This window comes from Pelmatolapia mariae, linkage group LG10_11, assembly GCF_036321145.2.
Source record: "Pelmatolapia mariae isolate MD_Pm_ZW linkage group LG10_11, Pm_UMD_F_2, whole genome shotgun sequence".
Lineage (NCBI taxonomy): Eukaryota > Metazoa > Chordata > Actinopteri > Cichliformes > Cichlidae > Pelmatolapia > Pelmatolapia mariae.
Window position 1 is genome coordinate 34,901,336 of NC_086236.1, and position 21,151 is coordinate 34,922,486.

Consider the following 21,151-nt stretch of genomic DNA (forward strand, 5'->3'; position numbering starts at 1 on the left):
TTTTAAACTTTTGACAAAGATCAACTCAGCGTACCTGCCAATAATGCCCATGTGCCAAAAGATCAGGCTACAAACTGACCTAAATGCTCATCATTTTCTACCCTCAAGTTGAGCCGATACCAGCTTGGCACTGGTTTCCTGATATGGTCATTTCCAACACGAGAAGGTGGAGCTTTAAAATACTGCCCCCAGTTTGTGGAAGCTAGAAAAGGGGCAGTCAAACAGAATCAGGTGGGCTTCTGTGACGGAGGTTTAATTTCCAGTTCACCCTCTGAAACAAGCGGTTTTAGCTCTGTGGAGGCTGCATAAAGGTCAGTGTTTTATATACGTGTGTGTGTGTGTGTGTAATAAACTTGAGCAAAACTACTCCACAGCAACAAAAACACAGTGCTGGAAAAAAGCACAATAGGGCCCCTTTAAGATGGATCCGTTTGACTCGAAACAGCTTGAGCTCTTGTGCAGGATCAAACATGTCAATATGGCTGACAGTCAAACTGTTTCCACTTGTAGGTTCTCCGTGCAAACAGCTTATGTACAGCAGCACTGGCTCAGCCATCAAAGGGCCAATGATGTGACAGGCCTGTGGCTGAAAATGTGGCTCATTGATTAAAAAGAAAGAAAGAAAAAGAGGTCAAAGGAGGCAGACACAACTGTAGCAGACTAAGTGTCAGCTAACAGCCGAGCACTGGTTCGGACAGACGTGCAGGAATGCACGAGCAATTGGAACTTGTCCGTGCTTCATACCGGGCCAATGACAAACACAGCACAAATGCAAACCACTGGAGTGTGCTCGCCAAGCTGCTTTTCAGCCTTCACCAAAGTTATTTGCCTTTATGCAAAAGTTTGGCTTATTTTATGATCCTACACAGCTGTTAATATCAATACTTAGGTTTCTACAATATACCGGTTCCTAATTCTCTACAAATCATTCCCAGTGTAATGAAATAAATGTTTTTTTCCAATGCCTTATAGACTGCATCATCTGATTGCCTTACTACGGCAGGGTTTACGTTGTGATCTGGATGGCGTTAAATCTTTAAAAGGATTACGATTTTCTTCCTGATTTATTGGGCTGATAAATAAAATGTGTCACTAAAAATGAGTTTCGGGTAGGACTGAAAGGACAAAGCTGCGCTCCTTCACCGATGAGGTCAGGAGCGGGAAGCTCGAAATAAAATCCGAAGCATGGCGCGGCATCTCTCAGGATGACGTGCATCTTGAGATATGCGCAATGCTGGGAGCGATGTTTGGGAAAGACTTCTGAGAATGCTTCCTGGCGTCATCACATGGGCTGTTTGCAGTAATCTGTGTTCCTGGAAATTAGTATTACTCCAGGAAATTAGACCCAAGTCACATCATTAAAAAGCTCCACTTTCAAGCTGCTAAAACAGAGTCCCCGTTTCGTATTCTTATTATTGCGGCCACATGCTGCACGCTTTAGAGTTTGCATCCGCACATTAATGAAAGCCTGCTTCTAATAAGCTGCAGAATAGCAGCTGAAGCAGCACAGCAGGACAACACGGAGGGGCGAGACGAAGTGAAGTGCATTGGGATTTTTGTGCAAACAAATGAAAAGTCAACATCAGGCAAAAACATGTTTATGTGGCCTAAAAGGGCCATAAATAAAATTTTATTCTCTCAATTTATTAACAAGCCACAGGAAGTCCATGACCGTCTACCACAGCACTTAAAACATCTCATTCTGGCGCAGTCCACAAAGACATGAGACCCATTTGAGATCCTCTTGAGCCGCTGATAAATCTGAAGGCTCTCTTCCTCGCTCTGACTTCCTTAGAAAAATAAAACAAAACGTGGAAATACTGTACCAAACTGGAGGCGGAGCGGCAGGGTGATCCTTTTCACACTGAGAAGGGTGCGTTAGAAAGGGCTATGAGTGCGTTCGGGGAAGCTTGAATCAAACGGCAACAACAACAATAATAAACTAGGAAAAACCCTCAAACTTTTTTTTGTGTGTATGTTTCGTTTCGTTTTTGCTAAGCTGAAGCAGAACGTGTTTGGCTTTCAACCACTTCAGGATCGCCACCTTTTATCCATCAACTTCTTCTCTCACATTACGTTTCCCCCTCCCAGCAGTCTGCCCTCTCCTCCAGAGTCCTCTATCGTGTTTTGCTTAAAATAAAAGTGAAATAATATTTATAATGATAAAACCTATAGCAGCAAAAGAGTAACAGAGGAATAACAGCTAGAAGCGAGTGACCCCTGGATTGATAAGGAAGGCATGGGTTAAAGAGAGGTCCATGAATTTCTGCCCGGCGTGTCGGGCCTGCGATGAGGGAGAGGCACCTCGGCGACCCTCTGAGCTCATCTTCCCTCGGTGGGCACCCTGCCGAGGGCGGCCATGATGCGGCTGAACCGTTCGCACAGCTCCAGGGTGGAGTAGGTGGGCAGCTTGGGAGGGTCGTGGAAGCTTTTGATCTCCGTTGAGCAGTCCAGCAACTTTGGGAGGAAGTCTGTCAGCTTCTCCTGGAGGTTAGCTGCAGTCAAGAAGTGAACAGACAAAAAATAAGGAACTGTCACCATGCAGTGAAAATCAGATTTTCAGGGCCATTTCATTAGTTAGAAAGGATGTCTCACAAGTGAATGCATGTGTAAAAGTCACAAGAATTGAGGTCTGGGTCACAATAATCTCCTTTTCCTGAACAGAGGTCACCATCTCTGCCGACTGATGCTGCAACAGCTCAGCTCTCTGCAGCCATCCGTCAAAAAAGGATTCTCTCTTCTCGGATCCTCTCAAAACATCTGGTTATGAGGTCATCACTTCCAGTATACAACAATACCATTTCAGTTTCTTCCATTTACCAGTCAGTTAGAAATACAACTGGGTTGACATCTAATCGTGGATTATTCATTTCTACATCTTAAACTCATTCATGATCAGATAATAGTGGGGAAAAATACCTGCAGCAGGCAGCCGCAGCCCTCTGTCTATGGATGGTCTGAATTTCATAATCCTACTTGTTCTCAAGTGATCACATTTACAGGATTTTCAGAAAACCTGACCTCTGACCTCAATGTCACAGTCACTGAGATTTTTAGTAGATTGATTTAAAACTCAGATATTTAAGGACGTTTTTCCTTCCCACTGTCTCCAAGTGCTTGCTGTTGGAGGTTTCTCTCTATTATTGCCGGGTCTTTACCCCACAATATTAAGTGATTTAGAGCAGCGGTCCCCAACCCTCGGGCCCCGGACCGGTACCCGTCTGTGAGTCGTTTGGTACCGGGCCGCGAGAGTTGAGGCTCGGGTGTGAAATTTATGGTTTTCAACGTTTTTATCGTTAACTCGGTTTCCCTGGGTCTTTTCCCGTGTTGTAGTTGTGTGTCTTATTTTGAAAGAAATATTTACACGTTACCATAGCGACCAGAAAGCATTAAGGGGCAGAGAGGAGGATGTTACTCTCAATGTTGTTGGCGCATTTTAGGAGGAAGCTGCTCATAAAGTTACACAATTACACAGTGAATTTGCGTTTATTATTATATTTATAAAATACCACAGTTTTTGTCTCGGTTGTATCATTTTATTTTGTTGTATTTATCCACGACACTTTAAAGGCCGGTCCTTGAAAATATTCTCTGACATTAAACTGGTCTGTGGCACAAAAAGGGTGGGGACCGCTGGTTTAGAGTGACCGTTGTTGTGATTTAGGACTAGCATTTATCTCACAGCTACAGTGGCTACAGGTCCAAGTGTTTATTAGTGCAGAGTGCTGTGTTGTATTGTCATGACATTGAAATGCCATCATAGGAGAAATCATAATAAAATACACTAATAAATAAGTATATCTATCTACTTACAAACATTAGTATTGTATAAAATGTTATCTTTAGGTGATCTTTTTCTGTCAGACTTGTGCCTTCTGATACGTGACCTGAGCCGCGGCCTGATTATGGCGATCTTCGGCAGGGGTACGAGGGAATGTACTAGTAACCTAAGCCTTCAACACTCTGGAAATATCTAATAGGCTAAGTGTGTTCCTTCTCCCTTAAGGACTCACATTCCATCTCTTGGCCCAGGTAGGAGCACCAGCGGTTCCTCATGTCCTCCACCGCCAACAGGTCTCTCTCTGCGTCGTGGACCAGCAGCAGAGGGATGCAGGGCACCACCAGCTCATTCATGATGCCCAGGCCTGTGGTCACCTCAGGCTCTTCTCCCGACTCAAACATGGCGGCTGCTTGCTCATTTAGTTTCTGTGGGGCGGGGGGAGGGACACTGATGAGTCTTTTATATCAAAGCTTTTATTAGTTACTCACACATTCATTTTGGACTAATATTATAGCTTGCTGTGTGGTACAGACCACCCATGAAGTTTCTTTTGGAGTGTAAAATTCTCTTCTTTTATTAGTCTGTTGCTTAGGACTAATGAGCAGCTGTGTGTGTGCACTGCACTTTGAGTTTTTAGCTGATAAGTCAAAATGCCAGTGTTCAAAATGCATAATCCAAAACCACTGGGCGACATCACTGTGGCTACATCCAGTTTTTCTATACCATCTATCAGCAGAGGGGGTTTAAGAATACTGAAACAAAAGGGCACATTTAATGTTTTTAAATAGATTTACAAAAGCCTGAGGAATCTGTGAGGTTCACTAAATGGGATGAATGGCCTGTTTTCAGCGTCTTTTTCCTGCAGGATGATTGCATTTGTCTCTGCCCATCAGGGACCCTCACACTGACATATGCCAGCTCGCCCAACGTCAATAACCCCACAAACATTGCTGCTGTTTAGATTTCTATCTTCATTCATTTCCAAAGTAATAGCAAAACTGCACATTTTAGTTTTATAGAAATCCCTCAGTCAGAACATGGTATATCAACCTCAGATGGAAACTAGTGAGCTAATTTCCAAGTCCATTAAACCTCGTAAATCCTCTTTTTCATGGATGCCATGATGTCAAACTTCACTGTAACACCCCAGAGAGAAGCCACATTGAACATTTCGGGAAACGGAGAGGAGTTTGGCCCTGGAAATGCCTAATGACGTCAGGCTTAAGAGGAGGATTGATGAGCAGGCTGCTAGAACAAACCTCTTGTTGCTGTCGCAGCACTGGTGTGCTCCCGTCCCTCTGACTTACACAGAATCGGTGCCTCGTACCCGTCCCTGCTCCCTCACAAATCAACTCCCCTGTAGTCTGAAAACCTCAGCAAAAGACTGAGCAAAACTTTTTTTTACTCTAAATTGTGTTGTTTCCTTTTCTTCTGTTAGACGAGTACTCAACAGTAATCCCAGGCATCATTAATATCACAGAATATCTTTAAGTCACTGGAACTAAAGGATCCTGACATTCTTTAACAGGTAAGCTTTTCTCTCTGGTTGAGGCCTCAAACACCTTGCTGTCACACACAAACTCCCTGACCTTGACTCTGAAGAAACGAGCTGTCTGGAATCAGAGACTGCAGGGTGGAATTGCAAAACATCCAAATACATTAACTGTGTCAATGTTAGCAGTGTTTTCAATTAAAACAAGAGCTGAATGTAAACAGCTGAGTGCACACAGCTAGACGTTCTGGCCAGAGAACTAAGATGAGCGATCGCCCTGCACAGTCCTGAGGTTTGAGGTTAGCTGAGGACACGCTCGTGTCTCATGGTAATGTGTTTACACTCACTGGCCCTCCTGCTTCCTATTCCCACTCCAATGATTACATTACGAGCACAATGCCGGTGTAAGGTTACTGAGTGCAGCAGCGAGAGGGCTGCTAAAGACCAGTATGAGGCTGATCAGACCAAACTACCCCCAGTCCTAACCAATAATACCCGAGCATAGCCTGGAGCTTGGTGGGAGTGAAATGAAAAGGGGCTCACTTCACAACACTGAGAGGATTTTCATCTGTCAGTATCAGATGAAAAATCTTCAGTGGAATCTTTTGTGGGCTGCGAGCAAGCCAAAGCAATATCTCAGCAAAAGCAATTTGATTATGGTGCCCTGCTCGGTGTCGGAGGGGAACGTCTAGCCGTGAGAGTTTTGCTGAGTCACTTTAGCAGAGGAAGTTTGACACAGAGGAAAGGGAGTGACACAGAAGAGACGGAGATCACAGAGAAGAACTGCTTGATGCAAAGGCTTCCGTTCCAAAGCAGCTTCTTTGAAGTCGCTTTGTTTAAGTCGGAAAACACGGCACACAGGGCTCACCAGCAAACACTCTCGACGGTAATGGCCGAGCAGCTCCTCGTCGTGCCCTCTGTACAGGCCTTTTAACAAAAGCTCCTTGTTGTACTGGTAGGCGTAAATCAGATACATGAGAGCCTCCACATAACTGGAAAGAAAGATATTAAATTCAGATAAAACTGTAGCAAAGACACACTGACGGCTCACAGAGTAAACCATTTCACACAAGAAATGAACTCGGTGAACCCACTGCACAACTTTAAAGCTGGGGAGCTGCACGATTGTAAGCTGCTGCCCCCTGCAGGTAAACACCAAGATGGGAAATTACATGAAAATAAAGGAAAATGCTAAATCAGTTAAATCTCTAAGGAGACGCTGGGTTTGTTTGTTTGAGGTTTTTTATACATTTGCTAAAGAGGCGTCAACATACTTTGTCTTCTGGAAGAGCTCCAAACCGGTCACCATGAGGATGGTGGTTTCACGAAAGTTCCTGTAGTCCTGATGCCATATCTGATGGAGACAAGCCAAAGTCAGATTGTCCGGCCAGTATAAATCTGCTCAAATGTACAGTTTTAGACGAACAAAAGACAGACGACACAACTTCTGACCTCATATTCATCCATGTTGACCTCCTCGGGTTTAATCAGGTCCAGTTTGGCACGTGCCACATTCATAATGCTCTTACATCTGTGAGAGGAAGAGGAACGGGCGGGGGGGTCATTGAAACGGAGATGGTGAGTCATCGTGAGGTACTCCAGGAGATAAAACGCTCCACCCTGCCCCTAGGCCTTAACGTGGCTTAATGAATCACTCTTTAGTGCTGAGAGGACTAGTGAAGCACTCCTCCAGAGGCTCCTATTGAGGCCACATTCACACATAAATCTAATTATCTCGCTCAAAATAGAGGAGAAGGGAGAAATCAATTTTTCTCTCATGAATATGGATCGAGGCCAACAAGCATAGCTGAAAAGTTTTAAGAAATAGTAAGGGACATTACACACCCTAATGACACCAAAATGTCAGAGTTAAAAGAGGGGGGATCTTGATATACAGCAGTGGTAATTTGAAAAGAAAAAGTCAGTATTGGACATGTGCCTTGTATGATTTGTGTTCGAACAAAAGGCAGAAGGCATGCAGATCAGAGAGGATTAGCAGCATGAAAGTGTTGCTCTGATGAGACACAGTCAGTCTGTGCTGAGAGTAAACCGGGAGCTCTTACAGTCTCTGCTACCCTCTGCTGGTCACTACGAAGAACCGATTTCAGGTAACCAACTCGATTCAGACACAGCCAGGGGGAAAAAAAATATGCAACATGATAATTTTTTAAATTACAAGCTTGTGACAGAGTGAGGACTGCACCTCTCATCGAAGGCCAGGTTCCTGTCAGCAAACTGTGTGAGCAGAGTCCTCTCCAGAATCTTCTTGGGTGCCTGGTTTTGGATGAAGTAAACGATGATGTGCTGTAGTCGGTAGTCATTCTCAACTGGCGTGTCTTCTTGGGCAAATCTCAAGAGACGTGCATACTCCAACTTGATGGCCTGAACAAAGAGACAAAGGAAAAATAAGCTACTTGTCACTGTGTGAGAGAGAAGTTACTTAAGTAAATGACAGCTTAATTGAAGCAGCACACCTGAGTGCCGCATGTGTACATGTAAGCCCCTAAAACTATTCCACTATCACAAACAGAATCCAAATCTGTGGGAAACACTGCAGTGGTCTGAGGAACAATGTTACACTGGAACACAATAACATAACAAAAGAGGAGGTAAGGTGAAGGAAGTGAGTGAGAGTGGAAAGCAGAGAGAGATTGTACCTTAAAAAAGGCCGCCTCGGGCCCATTCTTTTCATACACGCTGCTGGATTTGCCAATGGCCATAATTACACCCTGCATGTCGGGGGTCATCATCGCCTGCCCAGGAAGCAGGAACGGGTTAAACAAGGCCCTGGTGATGAACTGAGCAAGGTCAGGCACTGTGTTATCTGCTCTAACTTTCTACAGCAAGGCGTACCATAGTCAGGACATGCCAAACATCACTCAGCAGTCCATGCACCGGTTGGTTAGACGGGCAAAAGTCGGCAGGGATGCGACCAGTCAGTTTAAGAGGCGGAACGCGCAGTGCTCACAAGGATAATGTGTAAAAACCAAGACAGCCTTATGAAAAATGTGTGTGACAGACAACCCAGAGTGCAGGAAGACAGGCTGGAGCAGCAGCCCTACAGAGGATATTCAGCACTCAGTACACACTGACCAGCAAACTACCGCCAACATTTACAGAAACATTGATTCCACGATAGCTGCGTGAAAGCTATCTGTTAATTTTTACCTCTGCCAAGGAGGTTTTATGTTTTTGGTAGCACTTGTGTGCGTGCGTGTCATTCTGTCTGTAAACACGACAGATGGAGAAGATTTGAATAAATGCTGAGAAAACTTTGTAGGGGTGTAGGTGGGGTCATGTTAACAATCCACGTTGAAAGAAAGGAGGAATATCGTTCTATATTAGTTAGAGATACTTTAGTATCACATTATATAATAAACTCAAGTTAATCGGTCCGGTTATTTATCCATCACCTATTCCGACATAATGTTGGTGTAATCAAAGTAATGTCTCTCATGCTACATACAACTTCTTAAAGTGTTGTTTAAAAAGAACAAAATACGATACTGCCTCCTTAAAAGTACATAAGATTTAGCTGCCTTGGCGGAGGTTTGCGCTCTTGTGCAAGTAGCATCATACATATAAGAGCACATGTGCATCACAGTATGAAGCAGCAGTCTCGCCTGTTGATGTGTGTGGTTCATGAAGCACACCAGCTTTCTGCACAAGCTCCACCTGACTTTGTGCCGCGATGTCGACGGCTCAACGAAAGACTTTTCACATGAGTAATGCAGAGCAGCCAACAAAGGGGCCAACCTTACTGCACTGCATTGTGAAAAACCTTATGCTATGTGGAGCCAATACAATTGGGCAATGAACCTCTCATTCTATAGATCAAACAGGCTCAGACAACACTTGATGGAGCCAGAGCTACCTCATCATCATACCCCCCCTCCTCTGACTCAATGACAAATGTCCCCACATTAGGAATGGCCACCTCGACTGTGCCATGGCCAGGGGACTCATCCTCTGTGACCAGGTCAGGAGGGGGGGTTACAGGAGTGTTCATCTGGACCTCAGGCTCAGGGGAGATGGGAGGGGGAAGAGACTGGAGAGAAAATGGGACAGATGAAACAGGAACGATGGAGGACTGATGGAAACAGAAGGAACATTATATAGGGCAAAGGTGAAACAGGAAGAGGAAAAAAGTTTTAATAAAATGAGCTCATTTTATATCTCCTCATAAGACTTTTCTAAACTATGCAAGTAACTCTGAATCCTTGTTAAAACTCAGTGGGCACAGTTGTGGAAAAGTGGGGCAGAAAGTTGAATAAACATGACACAGCAGTGTTTCCCCTAGGTGGGAAATAATCTTTTTGAGTTGCTGTAATTGTTCCTCCTCTCAGTACTGGCTGTGGAAAATTTCTAAATGTCTTATTTTATGTAAAAATTCACACTACAGACTTCAGTGGGCCAAGTTGTCAAGCAGGTATCATCCATGGTGCACTTTACTTTAAGAAACTTAGTGAGCCTGTGAAAAATGCTTAACATACCCATGTGATGCAGGGGCAGTAGAGTCCCACTGTAAAAAAGCCATCCAACATTTATAAGCTAAATGCTCCTTTATGTTCACCAGCTGGTTTTTCTTCATATCTGTGCAGCCTGGTGCTTGTATGTTTGGTACGGGGGAGGTTACAGTCTATTTTTTTTAAACCAACTGCCTGAGTGAACCAGGAGAACTAAACAGACCAGCACTGGCTCTTTGAGTTCATCAAAATAAGCAACATATCTAACACAGAGGTATTCACGTGATCCACCGTTAATATAAAAGTACCGATTAAAGCAGTGTTTAAGTAACAGCTCTCGACTGACATAGGTTTTTGTTGAATACATTTATGAATGTGACGTGTTTAGAATCAGAAAGCACATGCATGACTTGTTGTGAGTCTTCTGTAATGTGTGTCTTTGCATGTTTTACATACAGCATTTAGTAACGCTTCAGGGCTCCTCTCCTCCTGTTCAGCAGCAGCCCTGGAGATGGCCCTCTCTGTATCCTCCTGCAGGTGCTTGGAGTCATTCGTTGGTGATGGCTGCTCCATGTACTCAGGATCCTGCTGGGGCACTACAGAAGGAGCACACCACCATCATACAGCAGCAGCAACGCTTCAGCACAGTCTAAGTGACAAAATCTGCAGTTCTTTTAATGGCCACTTCAGGCTGGCTCCAAAGCACATCAGTCTCCAATTAACTGCATTAAAAACACACTGACAGCCGATTTATCCTTTCATACCAACTGTAAAAGGAGGGACATTTGTTTGTGCTTTGTTAATGTTAGGGGAAAGTGTTTACTTTGACATAAACCCACAAACACTTTTTCTGTTGCTTGCGCCGTGCAACAATACTTTCATGCTGCAACAAGCAAATAACAATGCAAGCATGTCGACTGAGAGTGCTTGTGTGTGTGTGTGATATACACTTGCACAACCAATAGAAACACAGAACGACAGGGAGAGGCATATGTAGTACACATGAAGATTGTGACACAGCAGAAGCAGAACACAAAGGCCACCTCAACACAAATTCTGGGGCGCTCACTCAACATAGTGGTTAGAGCAGGGAAAGCCATTCTTGTGTGAAAGGACTTTAAAGGAGTGACACCTCAGCATCATTTCCTTATGTATATGACTCCATGCTTTTATTTTGGTGAGGTAACCAGAACGTGATTAAAAAGTGCTTTTACCTGTTTGACTGAATAACAACAAATAACTACGCATCACTGTCTAAGGGTGTATCCCCCATAATTCAGTACAACAGAAATACATTTATAGTTTTTTGTAATAACTCTATTCTGTTATGCTATAAATATTGTATAATTTCACATAAGGCTCTAAGCGTACATTGCCAGCTCATTTCCAGACTGTTTTACAACTCTTCAGGGAACAAAAGATTTTATATATACTGCTGTTTCTTAATAAAGCATTCTACTCTCTATTGTGAGTGTTATTGCCCTGACCTGCATTGTCTGGAGGGCTGGACTCAATACTCATGGGCTGAGGGGAAGAGGAGGAAGTGGAAGTGCTGGATGCCGCGGAAGCAGCGGCGGCTGCTGCTGCTGTGGCCAGTGCCAGCTTCTCCTGTTGGGCCTTGCGAGCCTGCATGATGTCCCACTCTTCAATCTCCTTATCAAACTGTTCATTATCCTCCTTCACATACTGCTTCAGGTCTGGCGGCAGTTTGTCCATGCCGCTGAGGATCTGCCCCGTTTCTTTGTCAAACTCCTCTGCAATGGAGAGTTAGGAAAAAGAAATATGAAGGTTTCCTGAATGTCTGTTTGGGAATCAGTTCAGAAGTATCAGGTGTAGCTTGGTCAAATCAGTATTTTGTGGCATAAAAGAATGTGTATTGTTTTATGAGCAAAGAGAAACACATTTAGGTATTGATACAGAGAGAGGCTGATGACACAAAGTAATGTGATATAGAGCTCAAAACCTAGATCACACTGCCAAAAGACAATCCAGCCAACATTCTGATATGAGTCACTTTTCTAATATGACAACCAAAAGAGAGATGCAAGCACTGGAGAAGAGTTCATTCTTACCATCTGTGAGAAATGGCTTCTTGTCATTGATGTACATGAGACAGTAGGCACTAGCATTGCGGTAGCCTCCAAAAGAGTCCCTGACAAGCTCCTCCCAGGACGACTTTGTCACTGAAATATCATTGTACTTCATCCAGCAACGCTGATGTGGGTCATAGATGTAAGCCCAGTAGTGGCCTGCATTGGCCTGGCCTTCATGGACCAACACTGCGTGAAGCCGATATGGAACCTGCAGAAACACAAACAAGGAAATGTGAGGGTTGGGTTTATTTTTACAAGTCAAGGTGAAAGGACTGGGTTGCTCACCTGCATCATAGATTTGTCCGAGTACATCAGCTCAATGGTTCTGTGAATTCTGGTAATACTGCCCTGCAGATCTGGAAGTAGAGGATCATATACGACCTATTAGCATGTGCCAAAATAATGGCCAGCATAGTGGTAGACAGATCAATCACGCTGAAATATATTCATGCTATCACAACTGAGTGCAAATGACTGGATACAGAAGGAGCATAGCCCTACCACGAGTGTCATTTTCCACTTCACTCCTCCAACGGTGCAAGCAGCCCTCAAGCACTCTTAACTCTTCTTCGGTGATGTGGCGTGGGGCAGGGTGCATGGGGAGGTCGGGGGGTAGACGGGACTGCGTGAAGGGCTTATGAATGGGTACTCTCTGCTGCTGGGCTGCAGAGGGAGCAGTGGCAGGACCTGACGCAAGGCCCGAGCTCTCCAGAGGAGGTAAGGAGTCTTGCTCAGCTGTGCTGCAGGGTTAGAAATGTAAACTTTATGACATCTCTAAAAAAAAAAAAAAAGGTTCACACTGCAGATATTTCATAGTTTGAAATGACAGCTACTGCAACAAAAAACAAAACCATAAGAATCAAATCAAAAATTCTAAATAGTTTATTCCATGTCCCTACAGCCACATTTGTCAACAGGAGTGCCAGGCCCTCTGCCTCTAACCATCTGGTCTCTCTCTTACAGTGAGAAACTCTCTTACACTGCCATTTTGCTCGACGTGTCGCCTGTGTCAATTTTGACGTCACATCATGTGTCGTGTGACACAGCCCTCTCTTGTATGTCCCACGTTCCATACATTTTCAAAAACTGTGGACTGGACAAGTTTGTTCTGGTAACTGTGACTGATTTAATGTGATAATATTAACCTTTTATCATGTTTTGTCCCATTTGTTTTTTTGCACCATCTAATCTTCAACTCGTTCATCTTCATCTTCTTTGTACAACTCTGACACACACTTCAGGCTATTTTTTTTTTTGTAAAACTCGCCTTGGTGGTGGCAGTTGTTGTCCTGTTGTTCCACCAGGGGGTGCTGATGTGTCAATGTCTTCCACTGGGGAGGTACACACTGGTTTGCTGGAAGCAAACTCCATGGCATACTGGAGAACATCTGCCAGAGGAAACCTCTTGGGGCCTGAGCCGTAACTCAGATACCTGAGAGAAAAACAGAGACGTAGCAGAGATGGAGGGAGGCAGACGGAGCAACAAAGTGGAAAGGGCAGAAGATGAAAGGGTGCAGTTTGAGTGAAAAATGACTGTGGCTGTCTGGCGAGTTCTGCTGACCTTGGCTGAATAATGGGGTATCAGTGGACAAGCCATACCTCTCCAGTCGCTGTTGGAGGAGTGTCAGATGCTCTTTCAGCCGTCTGATCTCCTCCCTCTTGATCCTGGTTATTTCCCTGTTCCTGTCCATGTACCTGACAACACACACATATCACATCAGGAGCTTCAGGATTGCATATATATACACTAGAGGCTAACGGAGGTGGTAAAAAAGAAAGCCTGATTACGTTACCTATCCATGTAGAGCATAGAGGGGAACTCAAGCTTGTTGTGAATCTTCTCAGGACGTCCGAGTGCTTGGTTGAACTCAAATCTTGACAGTTCAAAGGTCAACACAGGAGGGAGTTCCGTGAACCAGTGCTGTAAGAAAATTGGATGTTGATGGATTTTGGTATTCAAAAACGATCTATTACAGACCCTCAGATACTCAGCAGCATTTGATGAACTGGAAATTTAAAGATCACATGTCATGTTCTCATTTTTAAAATCAGACATTGTATCTGTATCAGAATGTGAAATGTCCTGGAAAACAAACTGATCTATACTAACTTTGTGTTTCAAATACTTGAATGTATTTGTTCCCACATTAGAAATGGGGGACAATGTCATGCAGGATAAACAGGTTAGCTTGCCGTACTGTGATGCAAAGTAAAGCACTGTGTTGGAGGAAAATGTGCTGGGCTGGGATCTTTTTTCCCCTTGCTGAACCATTGCAACCAATCTTAAGGGTTGTTAAATATATCTGAGTTTAATACAAATCCTTGGTTTTACCTTGGTCTTTGAGGTTTTCTCTTGTCTAAGTTAATTATTTCCCTTCCCCATGCCTTAAAGCCAGCTTTTGTCTGATTGGCTATTTCTACAAATAAAACAACTTGTTGTGGCTTGAGATGACCAAGTTAGCTGGCTCAGACTACGTCCTCACGAATGCGTTTTCTCTCCGTTTTGGCCTCCCGTCCACACTGAGATGGCGTTTTTGCTCATGGAAAATGCAGCGTTTTCAAAATGCTCTCGAAAAGGCATACATTTGAAAACGGTGCTTTCGCGTCGCAGTGTGGACAGCGAGAACGTAGAAAACGATGTCACATTTTAGTCATGTGATGCAGTCAAGTGACCAATTAAACTAAGATAACGGAGGGCATTATACAGCAGTTGTTTTGTTTGCTCTCAGTTTTGACAGCCCTATTAAAGATTAATATCAGTCTGTACATGCTCCAGATAGCTTTTCTTCAAATTCTTTAACTCTCACTCGCTTTTGCAACTTTGTACTTTTGTGTTACTCGCAGCAACAACTCCACCTCATTGTTAGTCCATTTAAAAAAAACTTGGCGCTTTTCCTCGACATTTTGCCGCGACGTTTCAAAGAGCCAGAAAGTAAATAAACGGCAGACAGAAATGGCACAGGTCGAATCGTCTCCCGTTTCACGCATGTGCAGTACTGGAAGGTAAGCGTTTTTGGCCGTTTCAATGTGGACGCACAACTCTGTGAAAACGACTGAAAACGATAGTGTGGACGTGGAGCGTTTCCAGACGAAAACGCCATTTTCAAATCTATCCGGGCTAGTGTGGACATAGCCTCAGTCACCAACTAACACATTGTGTGACTTTGCACTTCTCACCTCTCCTACGTTAAGTACTCTGGGAAACCCTGCTACTGTGTATGATGTGAATGACATTGTCTCCTTTCATTTCCAATGCTGATGGCTGGTGTTTTTTCCGGAGGGCTGGGTGCCATACTCATCTGCAAACCTGCTGGCCTGATAATTAGCTGCTCCAGGCAGCTCTGGGACAGCGCAGTCAAGGCTACAGCTAAGCTGAGGTCAAACCCAAAATAGTACAGGTGTCACATAAGGGCAAAGAGGTTAGCCCTTTGGAGAGGATCCAGCACATACTCTCTCACTTTTAACCTGATTGCTTTCTCTGTGCCACCGAGAGGTGAAGATGGCAAATAGAATTGTGGAATATATATATTGATGCAAACATGTAAAGCAAATGTTCCATATGCAGGTGTTTTTATTTAATGTGGCTTTCCAAGATGGAAAGATCAGACAGATATTAGAGATTTTTTTGTGACGTATAAAACACTTTATGATGGAAAACCAATCTAAAGCTAAAGTTCTTCTGCGGGAGCTTAACTGTTGTCAGCGAGCTCTGGCACTTACTTCTTGTCCAGACCTGGCAGAATTCTCTGCTGAGTGCAGGGACTCGATCTCACCCTCGATCATTGCTGCCTCAAGACACTCGTGTAGGTCCTTGAACCCATTGACCTGCAAGGGGTACTGTCCAAACATCTCTGTGTTTTCAAATTTTTTACCTGTGGGATTGCACACATACAACAGACATGGACAGATGAGTGCACTTGAAAGAGCGTCTGAGAAAAACCAGAGTGCACACTAAGTGCCTATTGTGTGGCCTGTGCCCCCAAAATGCAACAGTAGAGGTATGAACATCACTTTGCAATATCACTTACATGATTCAAAGTTATATCAAATTCCAATAATTACATCACTTCAGGGATTAACTGTGTTATTTTGTAATTACAGAAAGCAACAGTTCGTATTTTCTATATTAAATACTGGCCCCGTACTGGGAACAGCAGGAAGTATGTAAATCTTTTATTTTCTTAATGCTTTGTATTTCCACCTTTGTTCTGGATCACAGACTGAATCCTCTTCAGTAAGCAGAATGTCAGTGCTGCACAAATTTCTGAAGGGATACTCGGCCATTGTTCAGACTGGTTTTGTTTTTTAAAATCTGCTATCTGACTCACTTTTTTTGTCTTTTTGTCACTATATGTTTCTCTTTAAAATGCCACAAAGGGATTGTATTAGAGTTCACTGGGGTGTTTATTAACTAGTAGCTCTGAATAGTGTGGCTGGTTTTGCATGCAGTGTTAGGAAAACATGTTTTGAGAATGTAGTGCAGCTCCTGAACCACATCTTTCAGTTACAGAATTCTGGGAAAATAGCTTCAAACTGGAAATAACAAAAACATCAGAGAAAAAAAAGTTATACTAAAATGTAAAACAGCTAGACCACAAACTGTACATAAAAGATGGATACTGTATTACCATAGAAGTAATCTCAACCAAAGAGCCATATCTCATTCCAAAGCATGGGCCATAATTTAATGACAAACTCAATTAATGGAGCACTATCATTTAAATTATAATACATAAATGTTTTAGCTATTGCTTAAGTCAGGTTGGTCACTTGCTTTAATGGTCTTCTCGTGCAAGATGTCATTTTATTAGGGAAGCGTCCATGATGACAAGTATATTATATTATCTCCCAACATTCTGCAGACATGCTTATGTTAAAGGTGTTGGAAATTTTAAAAGAAAGACAAAGGTGCATGGTACCTTTTATACTCCTTTAAATCCGAGGTGATTTTTACTTGTTCAGCACCCACATCCTCACAGTGACTAGGGTGAGGAAGTGACTTAAAAAAAAGGAGCAGGAGAGGAGTTGCTAGGGGACATGCAGATGAGGCATTAAGGTCGTTTTGTGAACAGCAGAGTCCATGGGCCCAGCTTTTGGTGGCTCTGGGCCAGTACTGTCATGCGTAATAAGCACAATGTCAATCAGCCGTCGAGGTCTTCCACAATCAATGCAAACACTCTCCTCTTTTGCATGGATCACATCTCATTAAGACAAGGTCACCTTTCATTACTAGGGGCAAGGACTTGCTTTGCTTTGCGGCTGCTGCAATCAGACTATGCTAACACTGTATTTCTCTGTGATACGACCAGGAATGCCTCTTTTTTTTCTTTTTATTGGTTTCAATTAAACACCCCGTCTCACCTTCATGGACACCCACAGCAAGGAAACGACCATAGAAAAGTTCCACCATTGGGTTCTTTGGCTTCTCACCCTCCCTGGAGAAAAATCAGGATCATGTTACAGGCTTCACTTCTTCATATTTCATGTAAACAAGGCAAATTTTTATTGTGCCCTTTAAAATATGTCACATTCTAATGTCGGGATGAGATTACACGATAATCAGCTTGATTATGACACAACCCACATGAAGAAAGCCGCTGATTTGGTTTGGGAACAAAAATGGCTGCTTTGTGCAACAGATAACTGTTTACCTCAGCTTGTTTGTCACAATGGTTCCCTTATTTCCCTCACCAAAGTTCAGTGTTTTTGTTTATTCCCTACCGTTCAGCTCTCTAAACCTGACTCTAATAGTCTAATCTGACACAGTGACTGTCGTGTCACTCGGAAATACTGTGTAGTCTGAGCCCGGCATAACATCACCAAGTCAGACCTGCCTGAAAATGGGGCCGCTGTTTCCACAGCAACCTCTGGATCCAGGTACAGCTGCGCTTACCTGTCTTCTTCTGCCTTCATCTGGAAGGCATCCTCCAACCAGTCCAGCAGCTTGTGGGTGAACTCACTAACATCCTGCTGTTAAGCAAAGCACAGATAAGAGTAAACAAATAAGAGTACAGACAACCAATAATATGGAGGTCATTCAAATCAATGTCATCCATCATCCGCTGACGTGCACTTTGGATATAAGAGCAGCTGTCTTATTGGAGAATGTCGCAACCTGGTGAATTTCAAAGGTAACCTGTATGCCTCGAGGGCACTCTCTGCTAGATATCAATGTCATCTAGTAATTCAGGTTAATGTCTATCCAGCATGAGTAATACAAAGGAGAGACATGACTGATGAGCACACGGGCCACAAGGCTGACCTCAGTTAACCTCTGGCCTAGCAAGAATGTCTACGTAAGAAGAACAAATGCACAGTTTCGTACATTTTATGCATGTCTATCACATTTAATGGATGAACACTCAAAATAGATAATTAATGGCCAACATAACTTTTGTGGCAGACTTAATAGTCACTAAATAAAGGAGGTTAAGTGTTTGGGGTTTTCTTTCCCAATATTCCCCACTGATGCAGTTAATGCTATAATACTAGTGCTGTCACGCCCCATGTGAGGCACTGCACAGGGTTAACGTGTTACAGCAGTCCACCCCCACGCAGGGGGCGATCCGCGATAACTCGCTAACGGAGATTTGCTGCGTTAATGCAGTTATGGCGTTAACGTCATTTTAACGAGATTAACGCTGACAGCACTATATAATACATTAATACTTTCATTATTCACAAAAAACATTATCCGCCAAGCCATAGTTTTATGTCAGAGCTTCACATATAACTGACACTTGGAGCTCAGATGTATTTGTGCAAGCTCAGCAGTTCATTCCTAGACTAATCCATCATAATCATCATCACATGAGAGACAACAGGAGGAGGATATTTCTGCTACTACTGTATGGAGGATATTAGTGCTAACGTAATGGCAGGCTCCTCTGCTGCCTGGTGGTATTGGCATCGATCAGCAGCAAAGCTATTCAAGGGCAATAAGATGAATGGACTATGAAGCAATCGCCCAACTCTAATGCCTGACATCTAGGGTGACTGCTAACCCCACCCAAACTTTTGGGACTCCAAACGTTAGTCAACAGTAGCCTGCCTCCGTAAAGTGGAACTGAGAATTACTCTGCCAAGTAATTTGCATTTGCATATTTATCACATTTACACATTTGAGATGCTTAAACTAATTTTAATATTAGTAAAAGGTAACCTGATGAAGCACAAAATGTAGTTTTTAAATGATGATTTCATTTATTAAGGGAAAGAAAGCTATGTTAGCCTACCTGATCCTGCATGGACAAAGTTGTTGCCCATAAACCTAAATGTGCCACCCTTACCCCAAGAACTGCAAGCAAATGTTTGTGATAACTGACAATGAATCGTTCACATCGCTGTGGAGGAATTTTGGTCCACTATCTCAATCAGATTGAAGTCTGGACTTTGACTAGGCCACTCCAAAAACTTAATTTCGTGTGTTTTTTAAGGTGGACTTGCAGGTGTGTTATGGATCATTGTCCTGCTGTACAACCCAAGAACACTCAAGCTTCAGGGTACAAACTGATAACTGGATATTTCCTTTCAGAATTTTCTGGTAAAGAGCAGAATTCATGGTTCCGTCAATTACAGCAAGTCGTCCAGGTCCTGAACATCCTGGTCCAGCTAAAGCAGCCCCACACCATCACACTATTACAACCATGTTTTCTGCTAGTAAGATGTTTTGGGGGTTTTTTCAGATGAAATACTATATCAATTTCCTGCCAGGTGTAGGAGATCAGACCTTCCAAAAAGTGCAACACTCATCTCGTCAGTCAACAGAATTTAATTTTGGTACGCGGGTCATTCCTGAGAAGGTTCACCACTGTTCAACATTTTCTCCATTTGTGGATAACGGCCCTGGCAGTGGTTTACTGGAGCCCCAAAGCCTTAAACTCAGCTGTCCAAAAATGTGGTTAATTACAGTTCTTTCGTGATTTAACAAAGGGGGCAATTACCTTTTCACTTGCCAGGTAGACTTAGATAGCTTTTTTCCCTTAATACATGAAATCATTATTTAAAAGCTTTTGCATTTACTCTGGTTATCTTAATCTTTAATGCACTGAAACGTCTAAATTTGACAATTTTGCAAGAAACCAGGCAAATAGTTTTTCACAGCACCGTAAAATTCGAAAAATGCTTTCAGTCGCTTTGATTCGATGTGTATGAGAGACTAACACAGGACTAAGAACATAATCTCTGACCTCCTTGCAAAAAAGGTCTTTTCATTGGAGTGCTATTCTGCAAAGCAGGTTGTAACAGAAAGAGGCTTACCTGCTGTGATTCACTCGACTTAAAGGCATCTTTGAGGATTTCCACAGCTCGTGATGGATCTACATATTTCCTCTTGGAGCCCACCATGAGAGAGAAAAGGTTCCTCAGCTCCTGCATGAAGGGCAGGTTCCTGTGCTCCTGGACAAAGAACACAATCCATGTCAACAATTGAGTGGATCAAACTTACTGAAGACAAGCAATCTAGGTCATAAACAAAAGGCATCTTCTCAATTATTATTAAAAAATGAAGGCAAAGTTAAAGTATCAAAAAGTATGTTTCCATTAATATCCGAAAACGAATGCTAGGTTCCATTTTAAATGAATGGAGAGACTGAACTGGCTTTGATATCCATCTTTTTGTTCCTTTTGAAGCATTGTTTATTCCTGTCAGGCGCCTCACATAATATGGCTTGCTATGATGAATGAGCGGTCCAAGAAGTCTGAGTTGCAGTTTGAATAAAACTGTAATATTTTAGTAATCTGTCAATTACCTCTAATTAGCTGCTATGCCAAGCTATTCTAAGCTAGTTAGTGTTCCACCCTCTGACATGCTACTGACATGTGGTCACCATCAAAACAACACAGCAGTGGCCAAAACAAAAACTCTGAGGTTTCAAATATTGTGAAGGCTTCATTGGAGCCATCTTCTACCCTTCTTTTAAAATGTACATTTTAATATTACTCAGCGTAGGTTTGTGTTCATGCATATTATTTTAAATATATATTTTTTGTGACTTTATAATAGTTTTAAATGTATTTTCATAACATGTCAAAACACAGAGAAAATACATACAATCTTTAAGTAAAGAAATTATACATTTTGACTTTGAGTTCCTTATCTTTAACATCAGCAATGACAGCACAGTGACATAATGCCAACAGGGTTTGAAAGCAGATTACAAAAAGCTCACTTGTTTTTCTGTTCAGGGATGTTTATGTAAAGATTAGATTCCAGCCTGTAGCAATGTAACACTAAAGCAAAAGGTCAGTGATTAAAACAGAGGGAAGTGAGATGAAGGGATGACCACCCCAAACTATGCTTCTAGAGCAGAGGCTTAGA

The 21,151-nt window shown here is 42.9% G+C and overlaps 1 protein-coding gene across 4 annotated transcripts in view; it reads right to left on the bottom strand.

The window, feature by feature from the left end:
- Positions 1-1,593: 1,593 nt before the first annotated feature.
- The window catches only part of usp25 (ubiquitin specific peptidase 25), a 33,867-nt gene continuing 14,309 nt past the window's right edge, over positions 1,594-21,151 (bottom strand). Inside the window, exons 7-26 of one of the 4 annotated variants that reach the window (XM_063485190.1) lie at positions 20,092-20,229; positions 17,726-17,802; positions 17,194-17,267; positions 15,553-15,704; positions 13,626-13,753; positions 13,432-13,527; positions 13,100-13,264; positions 12,334-12,572; positions 12,118-12,188; positions 11,812-12,040; positions 11,227-11,493; positions 10,196-10,335; positions 9,148-9,321; positions 7,931-8,026; positions 7,477-7,655; positions 6,726-6,804; positions 6,548-6,627; positions 6,142-6,265; positions 4,014-4,206; positions 1,594-2,495 (exon numbers count right to left, since the gene is read on the bottom strand). In XM_063485190.1, the coding sequence (XP_063341260.1) occupies positions 2,323-2,495; positions 4,014-4,206; positions 6,142-6,265; positions 6,548-6,627; positions 6,726-6,804; positions 7,477-7,655; positions 7,931-8,026; positions 9,148-9,321; positions 10,196-10,335; positions 11,227-11,493; positions 11,812-12,040; positions 12,118-12,188; positions 12,334-12,572; positions 13,100-13,264; positions 13,432-13,527; positions 13,626-13,753; positions 15,553-15,704; positions 17,194-17,267; positions 17,726-17,802; positions 20,092-20,229 (2,874 nt within the window). In that variant the 3' untranslated portion in view covers positions 1,594-2,322. The remainder of the gene's footprint in view (positions 2,496-4,013; positions 4,207-6,141; positions 6,266-6,547; positions 6,628-6,725; positions 6,805-7,476; positions 7,656-7,930; positions 8,027-9,147; positions 9,322-10,195; positions 10,336-11,226; positions 11,494-11,811; positions 12,041-12,117; positions 12,189-12,333; positions 12,573-13,099; positions 13,265-13,431; positions 13,528-13,625; positions 13,754-15,552; positions 15,705-17,193; positions 17,268-17,725; positions 17,803-20,091; positions 20,230-21,151) is intronic. The other 3 variants (XM_063485187.1, XM_063485186.1, XM_063485189.1) reach the window with 3 other exon arrangements.